Source organism: Rhipicephalus sanguineus, chromosome 2 (assembly GCF_013339695.2).
Source record: "Rhipicephalus sanguineus isolate Rsan-2018 chromosome 2, BIME_Rsan_1.4, whole genome shotgun sequence".
In the NCBI taxonomy this organism is placed as follows: Eukaryota; Metazoa; Arthropoda; class Arachnida; order Ixodida; family Ixodidae; genus Rhipicephalus; species Rhipicephalus sanguineus.
Genome location: NC_051177.1, coordinates 68993555 through 69015892, shown reverse-complemented (window position 1 = coordinate 69015892; position 22338 = coordinate 68993555). Strand labels below are relative to the sequence as shown.

At 47.9% G+C, this 22338-nt stretch overlaps 2 protein-coding genes across 2 annotated transcripts in view; both read left to right on the top strand.

Annotated features, from left to right (window-relative positions):
• The window catches only part of LOC119383131 (peroxisomal membrane protein PMP34), a 182545-nt gene that overhangs the window by 34531 nt on the left and 125676 nt on the right, over positions 1-22338 (top strand). The gene's annotated exons all lie outside the window — the stretch shown is intronic.
• LOC119383135 (ubiquitin-like modifier-activating enzyme 1) overlaps positions 1-22338 on the top strand; it is a 36602-nt gene that overhangs the window by 5076 nt on the left and 9188 nt on the right. The window contains exons 6-19 of the mRNA XM_049412853.1: positions 363-453; positions 1248-1380; positions 1707-1804; positions 1950-2096; positions 2786-2956; positions 4360-4464; positions 4623-4703; positions 6137-6289; positions 7480-7645; positions 12426-12622; positions 14151-14487; positions 15036-15482; positions 21697-21833; positions 21987-22133. Coding sequence (XP_049268810.1) covers positions 363-453; positions 1248-1380; positions 1707-1804; positions 1950-2096; positions 2786-2956; positions 4360-4464; positions 4623-4703; positions 6137-6289; positions 7480-7645; positions 12426-12622; positions 14151-14487; positions 15036-15482; positions 21697-21833; positions 21987-22133 — 2410 coding nt within the window. The remainder of the gene's footprint in view (positions 1-362; positions 454-1247; positions 1381-1706; positions 1805-1949; positions 2097-2785; positions 2957-4359; positions 4465-4622; positions 4704-6136; positions 6290-7479; positions 7646-12425; positions 12623-14150; positions 14488-15035; positions 15483-21696; positions 21834-21986; positions 22134-22338) is intronic.

Here is a 22338-nt window from a genome sequence, read left to right as displayed (position 1 = left end):
CTTGTTGTTTGTGTGTACGCGAGAGCATAACTGAAATCACATTAAAGCTAATATAGGTGTATAACAGCAGATAGCCGACATAAATCAATATTAGCCAACGTTTACCGCCATTCAACCAAGGCTATAATGGTCATTAACCATAATTAATCAACAATAGCCCACGTTAACGCTCACTTAGCCATATTTAGTCAACCATAACCAGTGCTAACCAGTGCTAATAGTATGATATTCGATACGGTAGGCTAGAACAAACCACCATCACCGTTGATTATGGCGAGTGAGGATGGGGGTTGGGCTAGGCTAAAACGTGTTTCATGTAAAGAGACGTTTGTGTCACTGTTTTTTGTCCTGTTGCACTGCAGGCAGATATTCTGCGACTTCGGTGAAAACTTCCGAGTGCTCGACCCAAACGGAGAGGAACCGCTGTCAGTTTTAATCGCCTCTATCTCCAAGGTGTGTTTTAAGGACTCCTTGTCTCGGTCACTTTTTGAAACCAACGCGATGGATGGGGCTTCGCAAGGTTCCAATGTATTTGGAACTCTGCCACTGCTTCAGACATCCTCCTTGCATTCATCAGCCTCACTACGGTGTCGCACATCTTAAAGTAACTGTACGTTAAAACTTGGAGGGTACTATCAGAAAAGAATGCACATGTGCCTACATGCGTAATTATTGGGAATAAGAAGCAATCAAGTTCTTCCTGTCATGCTAGAACAGCTCCTTCGTATCATCAACACACTCCTTTTGTATCTTACAGGCAATTTTTACGATGTATTTCTCAGCTATTCTCAGAGGTCATTTGTGATAAAATTGAGTATTTGAAATGCTAATAAATGTCCAAAATGCGAGTACTGCCTGGTCCAGTGTTACTCTTAGGTCCTTCAAACTTCCCCCATGCGCTGTCAGTGTAGCTAACTATTATCTTCCTGTTTTTTCCTTCTATTCAGATACATTTTATACAGTACTTAAGGGCCCGAAGCGATCGCGGATTGTGATCATTCTTCGATCATAAAATGGAAACTTAGAATTTATCAATGCGAGCACAACTTCAATTTAGACCTTCGAACACATGTCCCAGAAATGTGACCTAAAAGTGAGAGACTTAAATAAGAACAGCTTATGAGGCGACAAGTGTAGGCGCACAAAAATCAACGCCCAGCTTTGCCCTCAAGTTATGTTCACGAATTATTACTAACTTCCTCTTACAACGTGATGTTGGCATATTTTTACCCATCTTGCCGGTAAAGGACACCGAAGGCGTAGTGACCTGCTTGGACGAAATGAGGCACGGTTTCGAGGACGGTGACTACGTCACATTTTCCGAAGTCAAGGGCATGAGCGAGATCAACAACTGCCCGCCGATGAAAGTTAAAGTGCTCGGTAAGTGGTGACAGCTGTGACGTCACTTTATAGCAAGCTGTATCTTTCGGCGGCAGATGTCTCTGCTAATAAAGCATGATTAATTCGACACATATCAAAGTTTGGGAATGAGCGTGGCATGATAGGGTTTTATTTTCAATCGCGCCGTTACGTAAGAAGCAAAAAAATGAGTGAACGGCGGTGCGCAGCTTGTTGAGGTTAATTTACCTCACACCTGTCCGCCGATTTTGATCCTTCGTGTGAACCCTTCTTAAGCCTGTGCAAGCGTGTGCCTTAGCTAGCTGTACATTGCTAATCAATTTTCCACCTGTTTTACGCTCATCAAGGACCAGACACATTCTCCGTGGGCGACACAACGCAGTTTGGTGATTACACCCTTGGCGGCGTCGCAACTCAAGTAAAAATGCCAAAAGACGTCAAGTTTGTGAGTTCCTCATTCCTTTGTTACATAGAGCGTATATATAGAGTACAGCTTGAGTGACTTTGCTATGTGCTTCCATAATCTCTCCGTATGGTGACTTCTTCACTAGAAGTGAGCGTTTGTCGTATGCTTGCCCGTCTCTTTTCAGAAATCATTCCAGGAGTCAGTGGCCGAGCCCGACTTCGTTATGTCCGACTTCGCCAAAATGAGCCGTCCTCCGCAACTTCATCTTGGTTTCCAGGCCCTCCACGAATTCCAGCGTCTGCACTCGCGGCTTCCTCGCCCTTGGAACAAGGTACACGGTCAATGCCGAGGTTTGGTCTCGTTGGTGTTACATAGTGGCAACGCGAAGTGCTTCAATGGAACACAACAGAAAACACAACTCGAGTGCTAAGCATAAGGTCTAAGGTATCGCCATAAGTGGTTATTTAACTACATGAATGCAGTGCAAGACCGCCCAAGTGCTCTAGATGAAACCGAAACGTATTGTAGAATTAGTTGCGAAGGTAATGACATGTAATACATATAAAGCTTATGTTTACAAAGGACACTACGTTACTTGGAAACCTTAAAGCTAATGAGTGCATGGCCAATCAAAAGCTCAATATGGCCACGCATTGATCTCTTCCACAAGTTTTAACTGACCATACCCGTACCCGAAACGTCACCCTCACCATTTTTCGTTGTTTGGTTGCGTTCACGGGACTCTCACTCACTCACTCACTCACTCACTCACTCACTCACTCACTCACTCACTCACTCACTCACTCACTCACTCACTCACTCACTCACTCACTCACTCACTCACTCACTCACTCACTCACTCCTTCGCAGTAATTATTCAAAGCCAGCGCTATGTCTATCGACTTCTGTGGTCTTCTGCTCTGCGCTCCTCCAGTTATTATAGTGCCACATTGGTGTCTATGAGGTCATCTCGCTTCTTCGCCGTGAGGCCCATTCTCTTAGCGTATGTGTATATTGCAGGAAGATGCAGAAGAGGTTGTCCGATTGGCCAAAGAAAAGAACGCCAAGCTGGCCACACCACTGGACAATGTGGACGAAACGGTGATTACGACGCTCTCGTACGTGTCGTCCGGCTCGCTGTGTCCCATGCAGGCAGTGATAGGAAGCATCGCCGCACAGGAAGTCATGAAGGTGGGTTGCTGGCTACTCGCCCCTTCCGCATTAACGTCCAAAAGGCTGCGCCACGAACAGCCAACTTCTAGCATTTCTTAGTAGTGGGGTCAAATAAGAATCCGTGTTGCATGCTGGCTGATGGCCTAGATGAGGCATTTGTGACTTATACTCGATGGAATCTGAATATTATTAGTTCCCGATGTATTTTTGACTAATTCAATGTGGTTTTTCTTGCGATTTCCGGGTGACATATTGTGACATAGATGTGCATATGGGACAATATAGGCTCCACAAAGCTTATTTACACGATTGTAGGTCGACCCATTGTATATAAACTTGAAATCCGGAGTTTGATATTTGAAACACGAAGTGAAACCAGGACCGAAACAAACAAGATATCAGGCACGTGGCATGGTTACATTATGTTTACGTTCCGGCTCTACCTGTAACGTATACTGTATTATCTCGCGTACAGCCCGCACACTCAGCAACTATTCGCGAAAGATTTTGTAAAGACAATCCCTTGCCGCGAAACTTGCTTTTTTAAATAGCTTTGCAGCACTGCGGTAAAGCCACTTTTGTCACACCGGAATTCGAATTTTTTTCTTTTTCTTCGTCGACATCGGAATTAAGTTTCCTTTATTGAATGCGCTCTCACTTTCTTTCTTTTTCTCTTTTTTTTTTGCCGTGCGATCTTAAGGGGGTCGACCTACATTCGAGTCGAGTTGCTATTATGTAAATACGGCAAGTTATTCTACTTGTGTAGATACTGTATTACAAGCGTTTTGGTCCGGCTCCCAGGTTTACATGCACAGAAATACCTGATAAAGTGGACACGAGGGCGACCTCCGCCTAATTTATTGGTAGGGCATTGGACGCGTTATCCGAAGGTTTCAGGTTCGGCCCCTGTCGGCAGCAAGTTGTCTTTTCATCCACGTTACTTTCTTCACATTTATATCATAATTACTACAATACAGTTAAAACACTAAATATAAGGTCCCCGATAGCTTCCTTCGATTCATTGCCTCCTGGTTTTCATTAAGGTTGTCTCTAACAAGCAAAAATGAGCGCTTGAAATTCCCCTTCTTTGGTTAAAGCATTTACTAGAATCACGTAGCGGCGAGGCTGTTATGCTCATGTGCTCATGCTCATGTGCCTGTAGATAGGTATGAAAGCACGTAGAACACGCAAATGCGGCCCGATCCGCGCTCCTTGACATCTTATGCATACGCGCAATGCAAGGTTGCAGTGCTGCACGTCGTCATCGGAAAAAAATGTGTGAGGCTTAATAGGGAACGTGTGCTGCTTGTTCAAAGTGCAAATCACTGGTCTTAACCAGTATATAGGGATCCAAATACACAGCCGCATCGCACTGTCGGCTGACTCGTCTCCCGTTAATCTTGCGTTTTGTTTCCTCACAGGCGTGCAGTGGGAAGTTCGGGCCCATCCAGCAATGGTTCTATTTCGACGCTTTCGAGTGCCTCCCACAGGACGCGGACGTGTCGGAAGCAAGCGCGAATGCAATGGTGAGCTTCCTAAAAAAGAAAAAAAAAACTATTATAAGCTACGAAATCTGGTTATTTGTCACATATGCAATGAACCCCTCCAGACTTTCGAAGCCTATGCAAATTTCTTTAAAATCAGGTTCTGGTGCTTTCATTTAGCTCCTTTCAACGCTGCGCAGGAACACACCCGTTACGCTGGGCAGGCCAGGGTTTTCGGGACCGACGTGCAAGACCAGCTGATGTCCCAGAATTACTTTGTGGTAAGAAATTACATGCTATACTCTTGAACTGTTGCTGATCCAATCTTTTGTCATATTTTCCATGGACTAACTGTTCATGTAGTTACTTGTCCATGATGGACAAATGAACCAACCGGGCAAATTGTCCGGTTGCGGATAGCAGATTTTCGAGCGAAGCTTTTTTTTTTGCGTGCGTCTTCCCCCTATGTTGCTGGTGTTAGCTGTTGCTGTCTTGCCGATTGGATTATAGAAGTGGGTCCAAATATAAACAGATGTCTAGCTGACGGGTAGCTGATCGGTAGTTAAATGGTAGCTGACAGGCATGTGCCTACAAAAACGGTTAAGTACGGCAGGGTATTCGAGCATATTTCATCCTTCCCGAATGAGTAATGGTCCACTGGCCGGGCGTGAAAGCCGACAAGTCAAAGCCGTCAAAGCCGACAGGAAACTGAATAGATCGGCTACAGATAAATGAATTCGGCATCAAAAATATGGAGAGAGATGTTAACTGAAACTCTTAAAAGTGAATGAAATAAGATTAAAGAACGACGATATCGCTGATGCTGAAAGTTAGTGTACACTCGCCGATGTTTACCACCACTAAGCCGACACTAGCCATTGCTTAGAAGCAGAGCCGATATCTGCAAGTAGTTAGTCAACACAGTAGCCCACATCAGATAATATTCAGCCATCATTTGGCAAACACTACCTAACCCCACTACCTAACACTACCTAACACCATCATTCGGCAAACACTACCTAACACCAGTGCTGCTAGCATTTAGTCGTAGCTGAATTCGATCAGAACTATTAATCTCGCCCCGTCACATAGCATGGGAGGAACAAGTGAAGGAATACCTAAACTCCCAAGATTAGTTCTAGGGTTGTGTCCGTGAACAGCTTACCGCGCTCCTACGGCAGAGCACTTGAGTACTCTCAATCTTCGCGATTTTTTTTCCAAGCACAGACAAAAAAAGGATGTCTTCGAAAGTGATGGAGTAGACATAACAATAGACAACAAAGAAAGCTTAATTTATAACGCATATCCGCATACCTGTAGCATCCGCTTGTTATTCTGATAGTATCACTGTGAACAATAAACTGTAACGCTGGATGTCTCCGTAAGATAAAAACTTCCGCCAATCCCGATGTCAGAAAGACAGAAAATTCAGCTTGTTGGTAAGGATTCATAATAAAAGAAGGTAAGGCGTGTAAACGGGCATGCAAAAGAAGATAACAGGGCAGCACAAACACCGTGTTTTCCTGTTATCTTTTCTCGTATTCGTGCTACTTTTTATTATGATGAGCTCGAGGTTAGACATATTATATTAGCCAAGGTGTCTGCCCTATGGCGGAAATTCGGCTCCTGGCTTTTATTCCATTTGAACACGTTGTGAGTCTTCCTGAATAAGATGTACTAATATCACCAATGCCACTTTATGCTACACGCGAAGGTCGGCGCTGGAGCCATCGGCTGCGAGCTTCTCAAGAACTTCGCCATGATGGGCCTCGGGGGAAACGACGGCCTCATCCACGTGACCGACATGGATGTCATCGAGCGCTCCAACCTCAACAGGCAGTTCCTGTTCCGACCCGAAGACGTTGGCGTGAGTCATACATCTAGTTCATCCTATTTTGGATGCTCGTTCCTTTTTTGTAGAACATTCAGGGAGGAAGCGTAATGTACAGATGTGAGCGCGTGGTTCCGTGTTCTGCGAGGCGCATTGCGGGAGCGTCGTGGTGCCACGCACTCGTGTGCCCATTCTGACAGTCGTGGACCCTAACTATTTTATTTCTTTATGTGGTTTTGCTCAAAAAGGCTGTTTTTTTTTCTTCTTGACGATCTGACTCTCGGGCCAAAGAACTTCTGATCATTTATCACCGATGCGTACGCGCTCTTCACTGCAGTTTCTATGGCCCCTGCCCACCTCTCCTGCACGTCGTGCTTTAGAATGAACGCTATCTTGCACACGAAACCATGCATTCGTCTATTTTAAAAGTCACGCTCGCGCGAGCTTTGTATACATGAGCCCGGATTAAATCACGTGCCAGGCCTGGAATACAGACACATCGAACGAACATGCTGTGACCCAATGAAAAAAGGATGAAAACGCGAGTTTACTGTTCCTCCGTCCGGACATCTACGCCTGTGATAATACAAAACACATCACCAAGCCACTCGTGGACGAAATGGGAGAAATTTGTGATCATACGAAGAAATCTAAGAGTAAAAGGCTTTTGCGAGTACGCGTCAAAGGGCCGCATGTACAAAAAGCTCTTACGCCAGTATTGTTACTAAGAAGAAAAGACGATACCTAGGTTGGGCATACATGGACGAATATGACCTGCCAATGGGAGAGCCTCAGCGCACGTCTTTAAATGTGCTTTTACGTGTCAAAACCGCTATTAGACTATGCGGAACCGCCGTTAGGGAGGACTTCTCACTAACTTCAAGCATCTGGGATTCTTTATGGTGTACCTAATTCGATAAGAACATGGGGGGGTGTTTTTTGCATTTCGCCGCTATCGCAGCCACCGTGGTCCGGAATCGAATCCTCTCCATCATTTTTAGCAGCGCAACACTTTACCCGCAAAACAAGGCGGGTATTGCAGAATACACTTTGAAATGAAATGTTTCCTTAAAGCAGCCCCTTCGTCTAAGCGATCGCGATGCTGAACTGCATAATTGCGTCTTTGTTGCGCATGCGCTATAGGCATTTACTTATTCTCACGGGGCTTTTAGCCCTATAGCTGTTACGGCGATCGGTCTGGTCCACGTGTTTGACGTCACACGCAGCGAATGAAGTCGACGACGGCCGCAAGTGCTGTCTGTGAAATGAACCCCGAGATCAACATCGCCGTCCACGAAGACAGGGTGGGTCCGGAGACGGAGAACGTCTACAACGACGACTTCTTCGAATCGCTGGATGGTGTGGCCAATGCGCTGGACAACGTGGACGCACGTGAGTGTGCGGCCATCTTGAAAATTGCCTGGACGAATATGACCTATTGCACTAATCATCCTTGTTTCACTAGGCTTGAATTGCTGCGGTAGTAAACTTTCTTTAACGGCCGCTTAAAACCAAGCATCAGTGACAAGTATTTGTCGCTGTTAGTAGCGATTTTTTATTAGCGATAGTAATTATATGGACACTCTCGGCTGGTTTTTGCCGTCGGCGTCGCCGTCATGTCCTGTATATGTACTATATGTATGTATATATCGAAAATAATTCAGAAAGAGCTTTCCGACGCACGGATACGAGCGGGCGACCCCTCGCTCCGCAGCACGCGGCGTTAGACGGCTAGGCCTCGAAACGTTCTTTCCTCAGTATACTAATGGCGAGCTATTTATATACACCACTTACCGCTGGCGGTACGCAGATCTCGAGGGCATTTCAGCGTGTTCTCTGCATTACCAGCGAGATGGCGCGAAGGGCGCGCGCGCTTTAAAGGACGTCGCCGGCTTGTTGCGATGCGCGCGTTCCACTGTACTTTACCCTATAGAGGGCGTAGTCGGCCGCGCACGCGCGCTTATCTCGTGATGGGGGCGGTTTGCTCGCTTTGTGCTTCTACCGGAAAGCTTGCGTTGAAGTTACCGCGAACGTCATTTCGCTCGTGCAGCGGCCGCGTTTGCGAAGGAGCGCGCTGCCCAAACACAAAGAAGTAACAACTGGGACAGTTGTTCGTGCTTGTCCTGCGTATACCTGTGCGTTCGTTTCATGAGTCCTTCTTTGTGTTTGAGCAGCGCGCTATGAGTGTCGAGCTTTGATAGTTGTTAGTTAGCGCTCGTCCTGTGTATGTTCTTTTCGTGCGTCTTTTGTGCTTGTTCAGCGCGCTGCAAGTTTCCAGCTGCTTGCCGTCCTTCGCGTGACATTCCAATTTGTTGCTATCGCATTCATTGTTTCGGCCTTGCGGCGAAACTTTTTTTTATGCTCGCGGTGCTTTCTCATCGGTTTCATTATTGTTTCCTAGCTTTCAAGTGCGACTAAAACCACGTATTCGTGAAAGGTGATGCTGATGTGAAACGCGATAACTTGTAACAGCCCGTTTCGCAGAAAACGTGGTGCCGTGTGCGAAAAATCGCGACGGATGCAAAGAATGAAAATCGGGGTTCGAGCGGGAATCGAATGCAGCCAATCTCCGTGGCAGTTAAGCATCCTACCAGAGAGCCAGCTCTTGAAAGTGCGTCCGAAAATACCTTGTATGCAGTGGTCATGTCGGTGAAGTTGGGTTAATAGATGTAAAAACTTGGAGGACGCTTGAGCTTCGCTTTTAAGAGTAGAACGCGATAGCCTAGTCGGACCGTGTTCGTAATCGCCTTCCCAATCGCTATCCCAGCTTCGCTTCTCCGTGGAGACCTAAACCGCGCCCCAAGGAAAGCCAAAGTGTGTACCAACGTTACTAGAACAAACTCAGTTTAAAAGCTCCGCCGGAGAGGCGGTCCGCGTGGCGGTCGTGAGAACTAGTGGCGCTGCAGTCACGTCTAGCTCCCGCGGCTGGCGTGGCTGGCGCTTGTGATCGGCGCCGCCGATGTACGAGCGCACGTTGGTTACAGCGTCGTCTGCGCTTTGTTAGCTCGCCATTTTTGCGACTGTTCTTGACCAGGCTTAGCGTCTTGTACGAAGACACGTGCATGATGTACGAAGCGTAACGAGGGCGAACAGATTCACAGTGCGGTATGCCGACTTGCTTTGCGCCGGGCTGCAAGAGCGGCTACCGCAACGACGACTTCGCTTCACGACACTTCTTCGGACCTCCAAAAGACCCTACGCCATTCAAGCTTTGCATCGCAAAGATAGAAAGCTTACTGCGAAATGCAAGGTCTGTGACGTTCATTTTGAGAGTGACGACATTGTAAAGCACTATCGTCGTGTCGTTGCGGGACGAGAAGTTTTGATCCCACGTGGAAAGTGGGAACTCGCGCCCGGGTTCCGTGCCGCGCTTCTTCCCAGCACTTCCACCCCACATTTCAAAACCAAAATGTTCGGGGTTTAGGCGCAAATCCCCCCCAAAACCCACAGCGTCCCGCGAAAGCCCAGTGCCCAGTTGGAGGAGCCGCCAGAAGTAGAACAGCAAAACGAAAGGCAGTCGATTACCCATATACGCTACCGAGACTGAGAGTTGCATCACACCGACATTCAATCAGTTGTCAGCTGTCGCTATGCCTTCACAGCAGTGGATTTTCGAGAGATTTTACAACGAGGTATAGAACAAGATGTGCGGAATATTTTACACTTGCCGGCTCGAGAACGGGCTGCTCAGCGCAAAAATTTGACACGGTACATCTATGTGTACCGTGTCAAATTTTTTGCGCTGAGCATTTTAATAATGGAATACCAACTAGCCCAATCCCACACTTTGCTTCGGGAACGGAGACTTACTTGCGCAAAAGATCATTGTAGTTGACGAGCAGTTTAACTGCGTAGTGAACGGCTACAGCACGAAACGCAAACGGCTGTCGTGCAGTGTAAGAAGTGCTGCGGGCATGGAACATGTGCTCGGTGAAGTTGAAAAACTGAAGTTGAATACTGACGACTCTTTTAGTGACAGAGTACGCGCGAATAACTGCTCGGTGCTCACATCACGGCGGATCTGTTCGAATTTTTAATTCACCGTAGATGAATGCGACGTAGAAAAATGCGACACCGAAAATACAACTATCTGCTGAAAAAATTGCTCAGAGACGACATCTATTCGATGTAATCGCACACTGAGATTTCATTTACCGAGTTCTCGTAAAATGTTTCGATTTTGGGTCAGTATCCCTTTAACCGTCGCGAAAACGTGTCTTGTAAACATTGCAAAGCATTGGTGATGTTTTTCGAGAAAGTTTTTTTCAATAAATTGTAGAAACATGAGTACTGTTTTTCTTGGACGTTTTTGTATCTCGAGTAAGTACGCTTCTTTGTACACTATAAAGGCTTTTATAAACGTGTTGGGTTGTTCTTGGTCTAGATAAGACGGCAGCGGCTAAAATTGTGGTGGTAGTTATAAAAATTACGCTGAAAACCCTCATTCACTTAGAAACCCCTATGCTTGGAAGTTAAGCGCAATGTAGACAGCTCAAATAATGTCACAGGGTCGTGACTTCGACGAAGGCAGCAGTCAGCAGGTCCGAGATGAAACTCTTGATTTGGCCGAACTTGTGGCCGGGAAACTGAAAGTCAAACTACAGCAATACACTGATAGCGGCGAACAGAGCGTCGACCGTCGATCAACTGACAAGCGGTCAAGCGCGTCGGCATTTATACAGGCGCTGTCGAACTTGCCAGCGATATCGCTGGTGGTGGCGTTATCTCTCGACAAAGCTGGAACATTCGAGTGCAGCGCGCAATCTTACCAAAACGATCTACTACAATCGCGAAGCTTCGCGAACCCTGCTTCGCGGACAGCGTCGAGCGTTGATAACCGTCCTTGCTGGTCAAACCCGAATACATCAAAATAAAACAAGAAGTGGGCGTGGAAATATAGACCGAACATCGATTCTTAGCCAATCAATGAACAACGCACGCGGGCCAATGCATAAAGACGACCTTATGCATATCCACCTAAGTATCCACCTAACTAGTACAATAAGAAAGTTGCCGCGCAGTTGCCGCGAGCAACTGCGCGGCGGACCGCAGCGTTATGCCGTGGAAGCAGACGACGCGCCGATAGTGGCGCAAGACGGAACTGCAGCGCCGCTAGTTCTCGCGACCGCCGTTCGGACCACCCTCCTCCGCTGGCGGAGATACGGAGCTTTGAAACTGAGTTTGTTCTAGTAACGTTGGTGTGTACGCCCTCTGGGTCCAATATCCATGCATGCGGCGCGATGAAACACAGCCACACAACGGGGTGACGCCGTTGAAAAGCGCAGCCGCGGGCCCTATGCGCCATCCCGCGGGTGTTGAATGAAGCCGCTGAAGAACCTCCGAGATGTGCGCACCACCAACGCTAAAGGGTGTATATGAATAGCTGGCCGCTAGAATAGTTGAGGTTGTATGCGTGGTGGCCGAACGGCTAAGCACATCGCTCGTGCCACGGAGCAATGGGTCACAGGTTCGAATCCCCAGTCGCACTCGAAGCGAAGATTTATTATTTCTTTATTTACATCTACCTCAAAATTTCGCTCACGGACAGCGCAGATTTTTTTTTCACAACCGAAGACGCCGCCTCCGACAACGACACTGGAATTAGCGGAGCGAGCTCTTTACCGCTAGTGCGTTAATATTTCATGGCAGAAGTATGGAATCGCGCTGGGTATCACGCCATGTAAATCACGTAACGAATAGGTGGTTTGAAGCCCATGCGTTACGGAGTGCTCAGCAATAGCTCATCATCATCGTCCACGGCATCGACAAAGTGCGCAGCTACGTATGTGTGCGTATTGCCTTACAGACGTGTGGTGGTTACTTCACTAGTTCCTACGACAAATTATAGCGCAGTGAGTACTTCGCGCACGTATTTGCAGTTAGCACCTTAAGAAACTTTACAACGGCTAACGTCGCGCGCACGGACATTCCTTCCCTCACTGCAGGGCTGAAGTGTGCACCGGGAAGCGATGCATGACAAGCTGGCAAGCGAATAAGGAGGCAATGCGAACGTGGTTCGGAAATGCTCTCGCGTTCCGCTATTAATAATAACGGAGTTTAAATGCGACGATGCCTGCCCGTGGCGCATCTCGAATTATTTATCGTGCGTAATAATTAGCGCTGTGTCGCAGCGAGTGCGTTCGAGCTTGGCTGATTGAAATACATCGTGCAGGCCAGTACATGGATAAACGCTGCGTGTACTACCGGAAGCCCCTGCTCGAGTCTGGCACTATGGGAACCAAGGGCAACGTGCAGGTCGTGAAGCCCGACATGACCGAGTCCTACTCGTCGTCCCACGACCCGCCAGAAAAATCGATACCTGTCTGCACCATCAAGCATTTTCCCAACAACATCGAGCACACACTGCAGGTACGTATTGTTTCTTTCACTAATCGAGGAGGGCGAATGAACTGTTGATATCGAGAGCAGGTGAGGTCATCCGAGCGGTCTCCCTCAGTGCCAAATATTCCATGGGAACCTGTCCTCAAGCTACCGCCGTTCCCTCAATGTCCTGCCAAATCATCCACTTCTCTCGGGTTTTTTTCGACCCACCTCTTAGAAAATGTTAAAATGTGTAACGAAAGTAGTCACGTCTCTGTTTTGTTGATACAGTCCAACAATATTCGTCCAAATGGCATTCATTCCTCTCTGCGTTTGTCGTTAAAGTTTTCGAGAACCACTCTGCATGTACAAATTTTGTTACAGATCACGAGGTGTCGATACTCTGCACTAACGCAGCAACAAAAGAAAAAATCTAAGCATTGGGCGCCATTCATCACTGAAACGTAAAATAACGAAAATCTTAATGCCCTCTTGTGAAACGGGTTGAGGTGCTTTTCCTTCATGTTCCGAACCTCCCGTCAAGCCGTGAACCCAGTCCAAGTCATATAGAAGACGTCGACAACAACCCCAACCAGCGAGCCAGCCGCAGACAACGAGGTCTAGCACCAGAGTACGGCCTTCTACCTGATAAGACCCGGAAGACACAGGCCATGACGACGACGGCGGCAACGATGACAAACCCTGTGCCATCGCCCGCGACAGTCGTACTACAACAACGCGAGGAGCCGCCAACGTTCCGCGGATCGTCATTTGAAGACCCGGGAAGCTGGCTAGAAGCGTACGACCGCGTCGCCGTCTTCAATAATTGAACCAGTAAGCACAAGCTACGGCACGTCTACTTCGCCTTGGAAGACGCCGCTCGGACCTGGTTCGAGAACCAAGAGTGAACTCTGACAACGTGGGACATTTTTCCCATCAGGTTCCTCGCCACATTCACGAGCGTCGTCCGCAAGGAGAGGGCCGAAGCTGCGCTGAAAACCCGTGTGCAGCTTCCAAACGAAAACGTGGTGCTCTACACGGAAGAGATGAACCGAATGTTCCGCCATGCTGACCCTGACATGCCCGAGGAAAAGAAAGTTTGCTTCCTCGCGCGAGGAGTCAAGCAGGAGCTGTTCGCGGGACTGATGAGAAACCCACTCAAGACCATCCAAGAATTCCTCTCGGAGGCAACAACGATCGAGAAGACGCTCGAGATGCGCACGTGGCAGTACAATCGCCGCGCATTTCAAGAAAGCGCAGCATTTCATGCCCTCGGCTTCGACGACTTGCGCGAAACGATCCGAGCCATCGTGCGAGAGGCGCTGCAAAATCTCGCACCTTTTGCACAGGCCGAAGTCACGTCAATTGCGGACGTTGTACGCGAGAAAATCCAACAGTCACTGGGTCTTGCTCAGCCGGCACCACCGCAGCTGCAGGCAATGAGCTATGCTGCTGCAACCTGCGCTGAACTTCAATGGAGTTCACTCCGACACCCGCACCAGCGTTCGACATGGCGGCAATCCTTCAAGCCACCGTACAAGCAGCAGTGAGGGAAGCCATCAACGGGATTGCGCAGCTCCAGTCGCAACAGACAGCAGCCATGCCTGTAATCGGCGCGGGAGAGACATCGCGCCTGGCCCCTTTGTTCGACCCAACTACGTCGGACTCGCCAACCCTCGACGCGTGGATTGGAAGTGTGGACGACCTAGCGGAAGTCTGCCGTTGGACCGACAGAGTAACATCTTGCCATGCGCTCGCAAAGTTGCACGGACCGGCGAAGATGTGGTACGACTCCCTCCTGTCTGTTAACAAAACTTGGCCCGAGTGGAAGGTGGAACTCAAGCGTGCCTTCCCCACGACAGCAGGAAGGCAGAGGCTTCACCGGGAAATGGAGGACCGAATCTACAAGCGAGGTGAGCCCATGGAGTGCTACTATTATGACAAATTGGCAAAAGCACGTCGTTGCAACCTGAGCGATGGGGCGTGTATCGAATATTAGATCACCGGCCTAAACAATCGGGACACCATTCGAGCCATCAGCACCCGCACGTACGACTCTCCGGAGGAGCTTCTGTGTTGCCTCAAGCGTCTCGAAGAGCGCGTCGGAACCGTCGGCTCCCGGGACGTAAAACATTCGAAGGCGCGCGAATTTCAGAATCTTGCGGGCCACGGCAACAAGGAAAACCGAGCCGCGGAAACGGCCTTGAACGAGAGTCAACAAAATCAAGAAAACTCTGAACCGAGGAGGGAGACCGAACCGTCCGGACCGAGGAGGAAAACCCCCCCTTCCGGGGGGGGGGGGGGAAAGAGGGCTGCGCTGTTTTAACTGCAACAAGTACGGTCATCTCTCTCAACTGCCCAAGTCTGCAGCGGAGGGCGAGGTGCAACATTTGTAATCGCAGGGAAAGGGAAAGTGGGCCGCGCGTCTTTGAAAGCCTGGTGGACATTAACATCCGTGCAGCGGACGCGACCAACGAAAAGTACTTCATGCCGGCTAAAGTTAACGGGAGCGATCTGAAAGCGTACGTTGACCTCGGCAGTCAGTGTGTCACTATTCGGCGTGAGGATGCAGATCAGATCGGGATCAAATACTCATTGATAGGGAGGCCGCTGACCATCGGGGGCTACGGTTCAGGACGTGTGACGCCGTGTGGTGAGGCGAACGTTAACCTCACAGTCGACCAAGCAACAGCCGACGTCCCCGTGCTGAGCGTGCCGAACGAGTCACAGGCGATTCCTGTCATCGGGGGACAGCCCTTCACCAAGCAACCTCATTTTACGATTGTGAGGCAAGGGAACACCGTGCGCATCTTTGAGGAGGAGAAAGTGTGGACGAAGGTGACGACACGCTACAGTCCATCGGAATTCCGGATCTTCCGAGGCGCTCGGTGTGCCTTTGGGCCAAAGAGTCAGTGGTTCTGCCGAACTAAGTTGGATTTGTCAAGCTCTGCGTTACGGGCAGCGAACCCAACGCGGATGTTTTCGTGAACGCCCAACTCAGGTGCCAAGAGGGGTGTGAACATTGCATACCGCGTTGGGTCGTCAACGTAGATGCGGCGAACGAGATGTGCATTCCTGCGATGAACGTTTCGTACCAGGAACTCAACATCGTACCAGGAACTCAACGCGCGGGCGGAGGTATGCTGCCTCGATGAAGAGCCGATGCAGGACGTGAAATCAAGCCGTGGTGCCACGCAACCATGTTCAACGGCGAGCGCGAACGTCAAAACGGGCCCAAGCGTCACACCTGAGCACCGTGAGAAACTCGACCGACTCATCGAGCAGTATCGCCACTGTTTTGCCGACAGCTTCGCAGAGATTGGCCGCACCAATGCAGCGGAAATGAAGATCGAAACTACAGCCGAAGAGCATGTAAGGTATCACTAGTGTAGCTGTTTGGGCTTGTTGGTTTGGCCTGACACAGGTTGAAAGCGCAAAAGACGAAGACAGCGAAGAAGCTTGACACACACGAGCGCTGACTTACTGCAGTATTTTATTCGGAACCAAGCAACCACATATATAGCTCAAAAGCCGTGACACATCACGTGTGCGCTGTCGGCACAAAATTCGTCTCACGACACAAGAAACATAACTCTTTCCTAAAAAGAGCAATAGACGGTTTTGATACACAAATGTCCTCTAATCTATCAATTAACTCCGCCTCAATGATCTCGCGGGTTAGCCGATTTCTATTTCTGCTCACAACTGAACACTCGTCGTAAGACGCGTCACACGTGGTCATAACAGTGCAAGATCTACAGTGCGCATCTAGAAACCCCCCTCTCATCTCGGATACGTTGTAACGATGCTCCCGGAGCCTATCATTAAGGCATCGTCCACTTTGGCCAACATAATAGCTACCACAAGTCAAAGGCAGTTTATAAACTGTGCCTTTTGCGCAGTCAACGAAAGAAGTTTTATGCCTCTTATCACACTGACTATTCTTGGGGGCACACATGCTAGTCAATCTGCACAAAGATTGCAGTTTATGTGGTGCAGGAAAAACAACTCTAACGCTTGCACGTTCACCGATACGTTTTAGACGGTATGAAAAATTGTGAATGTACGGAATAACTGCTACTTTACTTTTGGAAGGCGGAGAAATGGTTCTTTTCGGTGCCATATGGTTAAGAAGGCCTTCAGCAACGCTAACGAGTACATGCGAGGGAAACCCCGCGTCCCTGAGGCGAAGAACCTGCTCATAGAAACTGTCACTCAGACCTACGCAAAGCAATGGACAGACATAACTTCGCAATACCCCTTTTTACCAGCTTCGAGTGTGCCGAGGGATACGGGAGCAACGGTTTAATCGCGCGCGGCTCAAATTTCCAGTAAACACGTTGGTCGCATAATAAAAGATTGATGTCAAGAAAGCGTAAGCTTCTGTTAGATGTAACTCATGAGTTAAAACTAGGGGTGATAATCCATGACGAAAGGTATGTCTGTTTAATGCTTTGCGTAGGTCTTCCCCCGAGCTCATGAGTGACAGTTTCTATGAGCAGGTTCTTCGCCTCAGGGATGCGGGGTTAGCACGACATCGTCGCAAAGTTCAAAGTCAGTTGTGAGACTATTGCTCCGAGCTCCGCCGGATGTCCCACAGCACCACATCTCATGTGCAATCACCACCGACAGAAACGCATACCTGTGGTCTGAAAACCTAGGACCTGCCAAAGAGCTTCTCGTAATTCATGTTTCCATTTTCAGTCCAAGTTTTTGTTGTGAACAGCCTAGCTTTGATGTCTGCCTGGCAGCGCACAGGAATGGCTTTGTTCAAACTTCGGAAATAGGATTTACGGCATTACATTTTTGAGCCGCTTCGTTTAGAGCAGGGCCCAATTAACAAAGCTTTTTGTATGCACCTGTTCTTGCCATTGGCTGGCAGCGATCCGGTAACAATTTATTCAGCATTACGATTTGATAACATTTTCCTTTACGAACGGTGCAAGCGCAGTGAGCCTTTGCGAATACGGATCCTGTGTTTGGGTTTTTCTCAATAGCGGCGTTGCCATTGCGACTTCCTTGAACTCAATTTGGCCGCTTGTCTTGGCGCCAGCATGGGCTCTCAGGCTTGTACTCTGGATTCTGATATTTTGGGTAACCGAGGGCGTGATCCTAAGTCTGCTAACTTGCCTGCCGTGAACTCAAATCAGTGTTATTGCATTGTTTGCGTAACCTGCAGAGCACATTCGGCGAAAAAACGAAGCAATAGGAAAGACTTTAATTTACATTTATATTTCGTAAGGGGAAAAGGTGGGCGGTCAATCCTAAATATACGTTCCAAAGGCTTTTGCGTATTGAGAGCAATTACACATAACATACCGTCTTTATCGCAACACTGTTTAAACTCGGATGTTTTTGTGTTAAAAATACATAATAAAAAAGTACCCGAAAATTTTCTTTCCAGTGGGCCCGAGATGAATTCGAGGGTCTCTTCAAGCAGGCGGCCGCGAACGCTGTCCAGTACCTCACGTGAGTATAAAATGCAGAGCGAAAGCGAATTCGGGCGACTACTCACGGTATGACATCTACTGCAGACAATGTTTCCTTACGATGTCAGGAAAATCTGAAGTTCACGAGGAACTGCAACAAGTAAATCATGAGCTATTTTTCCTTAGCCGTTTCTTAAAGCTTTCCTCTCAAATGGACCACCTCCCCCCCCCCCCCCCCCCAAATTTCCTAATATTGATTTAGCGTTTGTCCCGTGTATAACATCCTCTGGTGTTTTGTTTTTCTCGCGCTCAATAATTTTGGCATTATAGTCCTTTAAAATATTTACACTCTTTTCGCAATTTCTTCATCTTTCTTGTAATTACTGTGTCGGAAAGTAAAGCAAACTGTGCGCTTCAACTTAAAAAAAAAACAAAACAAAACAGGAGCTTTTTTTTTCTTCGCAGTTGTCTTCCTATTTATTCGATGATGCGCGCAGCTGACGATCGTTTAACATTTACGTAAATTTGTGTGTTTCTCAGGCACGGTATTATGCGGAAACACTGTTTTTCATCGATGTATTATTTTCTTAAGCATCTCTCGAGATCAAGGAATGTCAGTATAATGGTGCACATGCGCACCAATGCTTGTAATACATGACACGTTGAAGAGGTTCAAAAGCGACGGCTACAAAATCCGAAATTGGGGAATATCAGAAGGAACGTTTTTGGGTTGCCAGCTATACCTCACCTAACGTAAGAAATGGCATGTTTTATTGAAGAGAGGTAGGCTACTCACTTTCAGAGTCGTGAAACAACGCCGTAGTTCACAGATGTTGGATTCGTGGCGGTGAGAATTAATTTTTTTTCCGAATTCGCTCGCATCGAGTTTACTTATAAGCGAATACAGGTTTGCTACAGCTGTTAATGCCTTTTTTAGCTTCAGTGTAAACTGCAGGCCGAAGAAATTTAGCAGAAGCAGTGTAGACTGTGACCTCTAGCTGCACCGCAAAATGGTCGCGAACAAACAGGGTAGATTTTTTTGTTATGAGATCACAAGGGCCGTTTTTGGCGCCGTAGTTGTCCGCCGCCGCCGCCGCCGCCGCCACCGGTGTCCGTAACCACTATCGCTCGAAATAAGAAAAAAAAAACTAAATAAAAAATTTTATGATGGAACGAGGTTCGAACCTGGGCCCTCTGCGTGGGAGACCAGTATTCAACCTCTGAGCCATGCCGGTGCTTGACACAGCTCTGCAAAAAGACCCTATACAGGCTTCATGTCGGGAAGGAACCACATTAACATATGTAATGTAGCGTGGTAATAGTGTAAAATAACAACCTGGCGTCACACAACACGAATTCTGTAACCTGGCGTCACACAATGCGATTTGCGCAACGATGGGGTTGTTGAATGCTTCAAACCCATTACAAAGGCTCCTGCCATAATTCTTCATCGTCATCAGCCACAGCATCAACAAAGTGCATATTATGCCTTACAGGTGTTTAGCGGGTAGCACGGTTCTCCGCAGAATGACGAAAAATTGCATAGTGGCTGCTTCCCTACTTCACAAAAATTATGGTAATTTCTAGCGTAAGGGGTTACTCGAGTATAGCGTAGGGGGTTACTTCTATTGGTTGCCAAGGAAGCTCATGATATCTCCATCATCAATTTCCTCAGGGTCTCAATAAAGTTATTTCCCTCTCTCTCTCTCTTTTTCACGTTAACGTATGTTATAAAGCGTGCTGGAAGAGTTAACGACCGGCCGTCACACAATGCGAATTACGTAACTAATGGGTCGTTTAAAGCTTCCAACCCATTGCAGAGGGCTCAGCCATAATTCTTAATCGTCATCAACCGTCGCATCAACAAAGTGCACATAATGCCTTGCAGTACTACCTCGCTTCTCCGCAGAATGACGAATAATGTCGTGGTGGGTGCTTCCCAACCTCACAAAAATTATGATTTGTGGCGTAGTGGGTACGTTGCTAGTGTACTTGTATTAGTAGCCACAATAGAGTTTATAACGGGCTCGGGAAATTCCGCTCTTCCAGCTTTCGCTGTGACTGTGCTGCGGTTTCCGCGCAGGCCTGGCGTTTTTTGCTAACGTTCCAATGTCTACAGACGATGTTAGAGCAGTGAAAAACTTAGACATCGTGTTTCACATCTCTCCGTGTATGACGGTCCTGTTCAAGTACAAGCGCCATGTGATGCTGAACATTAACATGGAGAGATATAAAAAGTCACCTTCCAAATATCGGAGAATAGGGGTAAATCTGCTGAATCCAGTGGTGTGGAATAATGGTCAAATAAAAAAGAATGTACAAAGACGTTCCGTTGTGCTCCTTGCAGTTTCAAAGGATGAGAACTGATTGTCAGCTTGCGAATTTCGATAGTACCGGCTTGTCTATCGGCGTGGCAATGCGTCGGCTTGCCATTGGTAGAATTTTCTTACAACCTCTTTAAAACGTATTGATGACAAGTGGCGTGATTGATCGGCTTTGTGCAAAGCCCCCATGAGCTAAAGTTACAATTTTCAAATGTAATCCTCGTTGACCATAATTTTTATGGGCTCTTGCGCGAACGACCGTTTCTGAAAGTTGAACACTGTCAAGCAAGAATGTAGCATCGCAAGCGATACATATTTTGGCCGATATTCGATCAAAACACAGGGGAGAGGGAGCGTCTTCGGTTTATTCACGCTGCCCAATGGTGATAGCTTGGCGATACCATCGGCGTTTTGAATTAACATCCCACACTCCTCTATCCTTCCGATGCCTGTGTAGATCGGTCGCATTCGACAACAAAAAGGGCTCTGGTTTCGTCGCACATCCGCTGATTCCCAAATCCACATGGCTTGTACAATTTTGAATTCATATTCCAACCGAAAAGGACTTGATCGCCGATATCATGGGGTCTACGCGCCGTACGTTAGCTATCCAGCTCTCCGTAAGCTCCAGCATAGTCTTCAATTCGACATAACCATGTTCAAGTCAACTTCGTGTGCTTGGTCTAAGATTGTGCCTTCCTGGCCCAGTGTTTGTCGGAGAACGAACGACAAGAGACCTCGTGTTGGCCACTCAATGGAGATGCACCGTTTACCAGTGCTTCCTCTGGGAAATACGAAGGAGACACCTGTTGTGTCCTTTGTGGGGATTCGGTGGGTTCCATAGGGTTTCCATTGGGTTTGTCAGAGATCTCTCATCACGTAGCTGCCAGCTGTCGCGGAAATCGTCGCGGCTACAGAAGCTGAAAGCACCAACATTTTTCGGAACGTGAGTTCTGCTCACGTAGCACCAAATAAAGAGTCAAAACTGCGTTTTAGCGGGACTTGATGTCAGAGCTATTGCTATGGGTTGCAATCCCGTAAGCACCTTTTTGCAGTAGCAATGTCACAAAATACGGTGCATGACGGCGGCGACGGGGACGGCAAAAACCAGCCGAGACTGCCCATATAATTGTTATCGCAATAAAATATCCAAACCTCCCGATGTCTCCTATAGTCTGCTACTAAATGGCCTTGGGAGGTAAAGCTGATTACATTTAGCCGCAGACCTGAGAAGCACCGTCTTCTCGGAATTATTGGCATACACTTAGCCCCCTGTCTTGCTGTTGCGGTCGAGCTTGCTGGTCACTGTGGCTTCTTTGCGTTCGTGCCTTCATTGTCCCGTGACGCGGCATATTCATTTTGGTTTCAGCTAAGCCCCCTAGTTGGTGTCGTGATCGCATCACAAAGAATGCAACAGGTGAACTGATGTTTCTTTTATTCGCTGACCATTACAGTGACCCCGAGTTTCTGCCCAACATGACGCAAAGGCTACAACTCAACCAGCAAGTAAGAAACTGTTTTTTCCTTCATTTTTGTTGCAGTCGACGAATAATTTGGAAGTTGTCCGGCATTAGCGCGCGCAAAGGATACTTCGCAAACAAACCCCTAATTTGGAGCGAGGTGAGTTAATACGTTTATCTTTTTTCATTTTTGCCGCAGGTGGTGATGTTGGAGGAAATGAAGAAAATTCTCGTCGACGAGAGAGCAACCGTCTTCGACGACTGCGTTGCCTTCGCCCGACTGCGGTTCCAGGAACAGTACAACAACGAGATAAGACAGCTGCTCCGCAAATATCCCGAGGATCACGTAAGGGCTCTCATTTCGCGGGCAGTGCAAGCAACATTGACGGAGACGCGGGGCTACCACGTAAATTCTGAAGAGATGCCGGGAACGGTGACTTAGCCTACGTTGATACATACGACGCTCTTGTTACGTTCACGTAACTGACCTGAAGTACACGAAGAGAGTGACGTTGCTGGTGAAATCGTCGCGTTGGGTTTTACAGGAACAT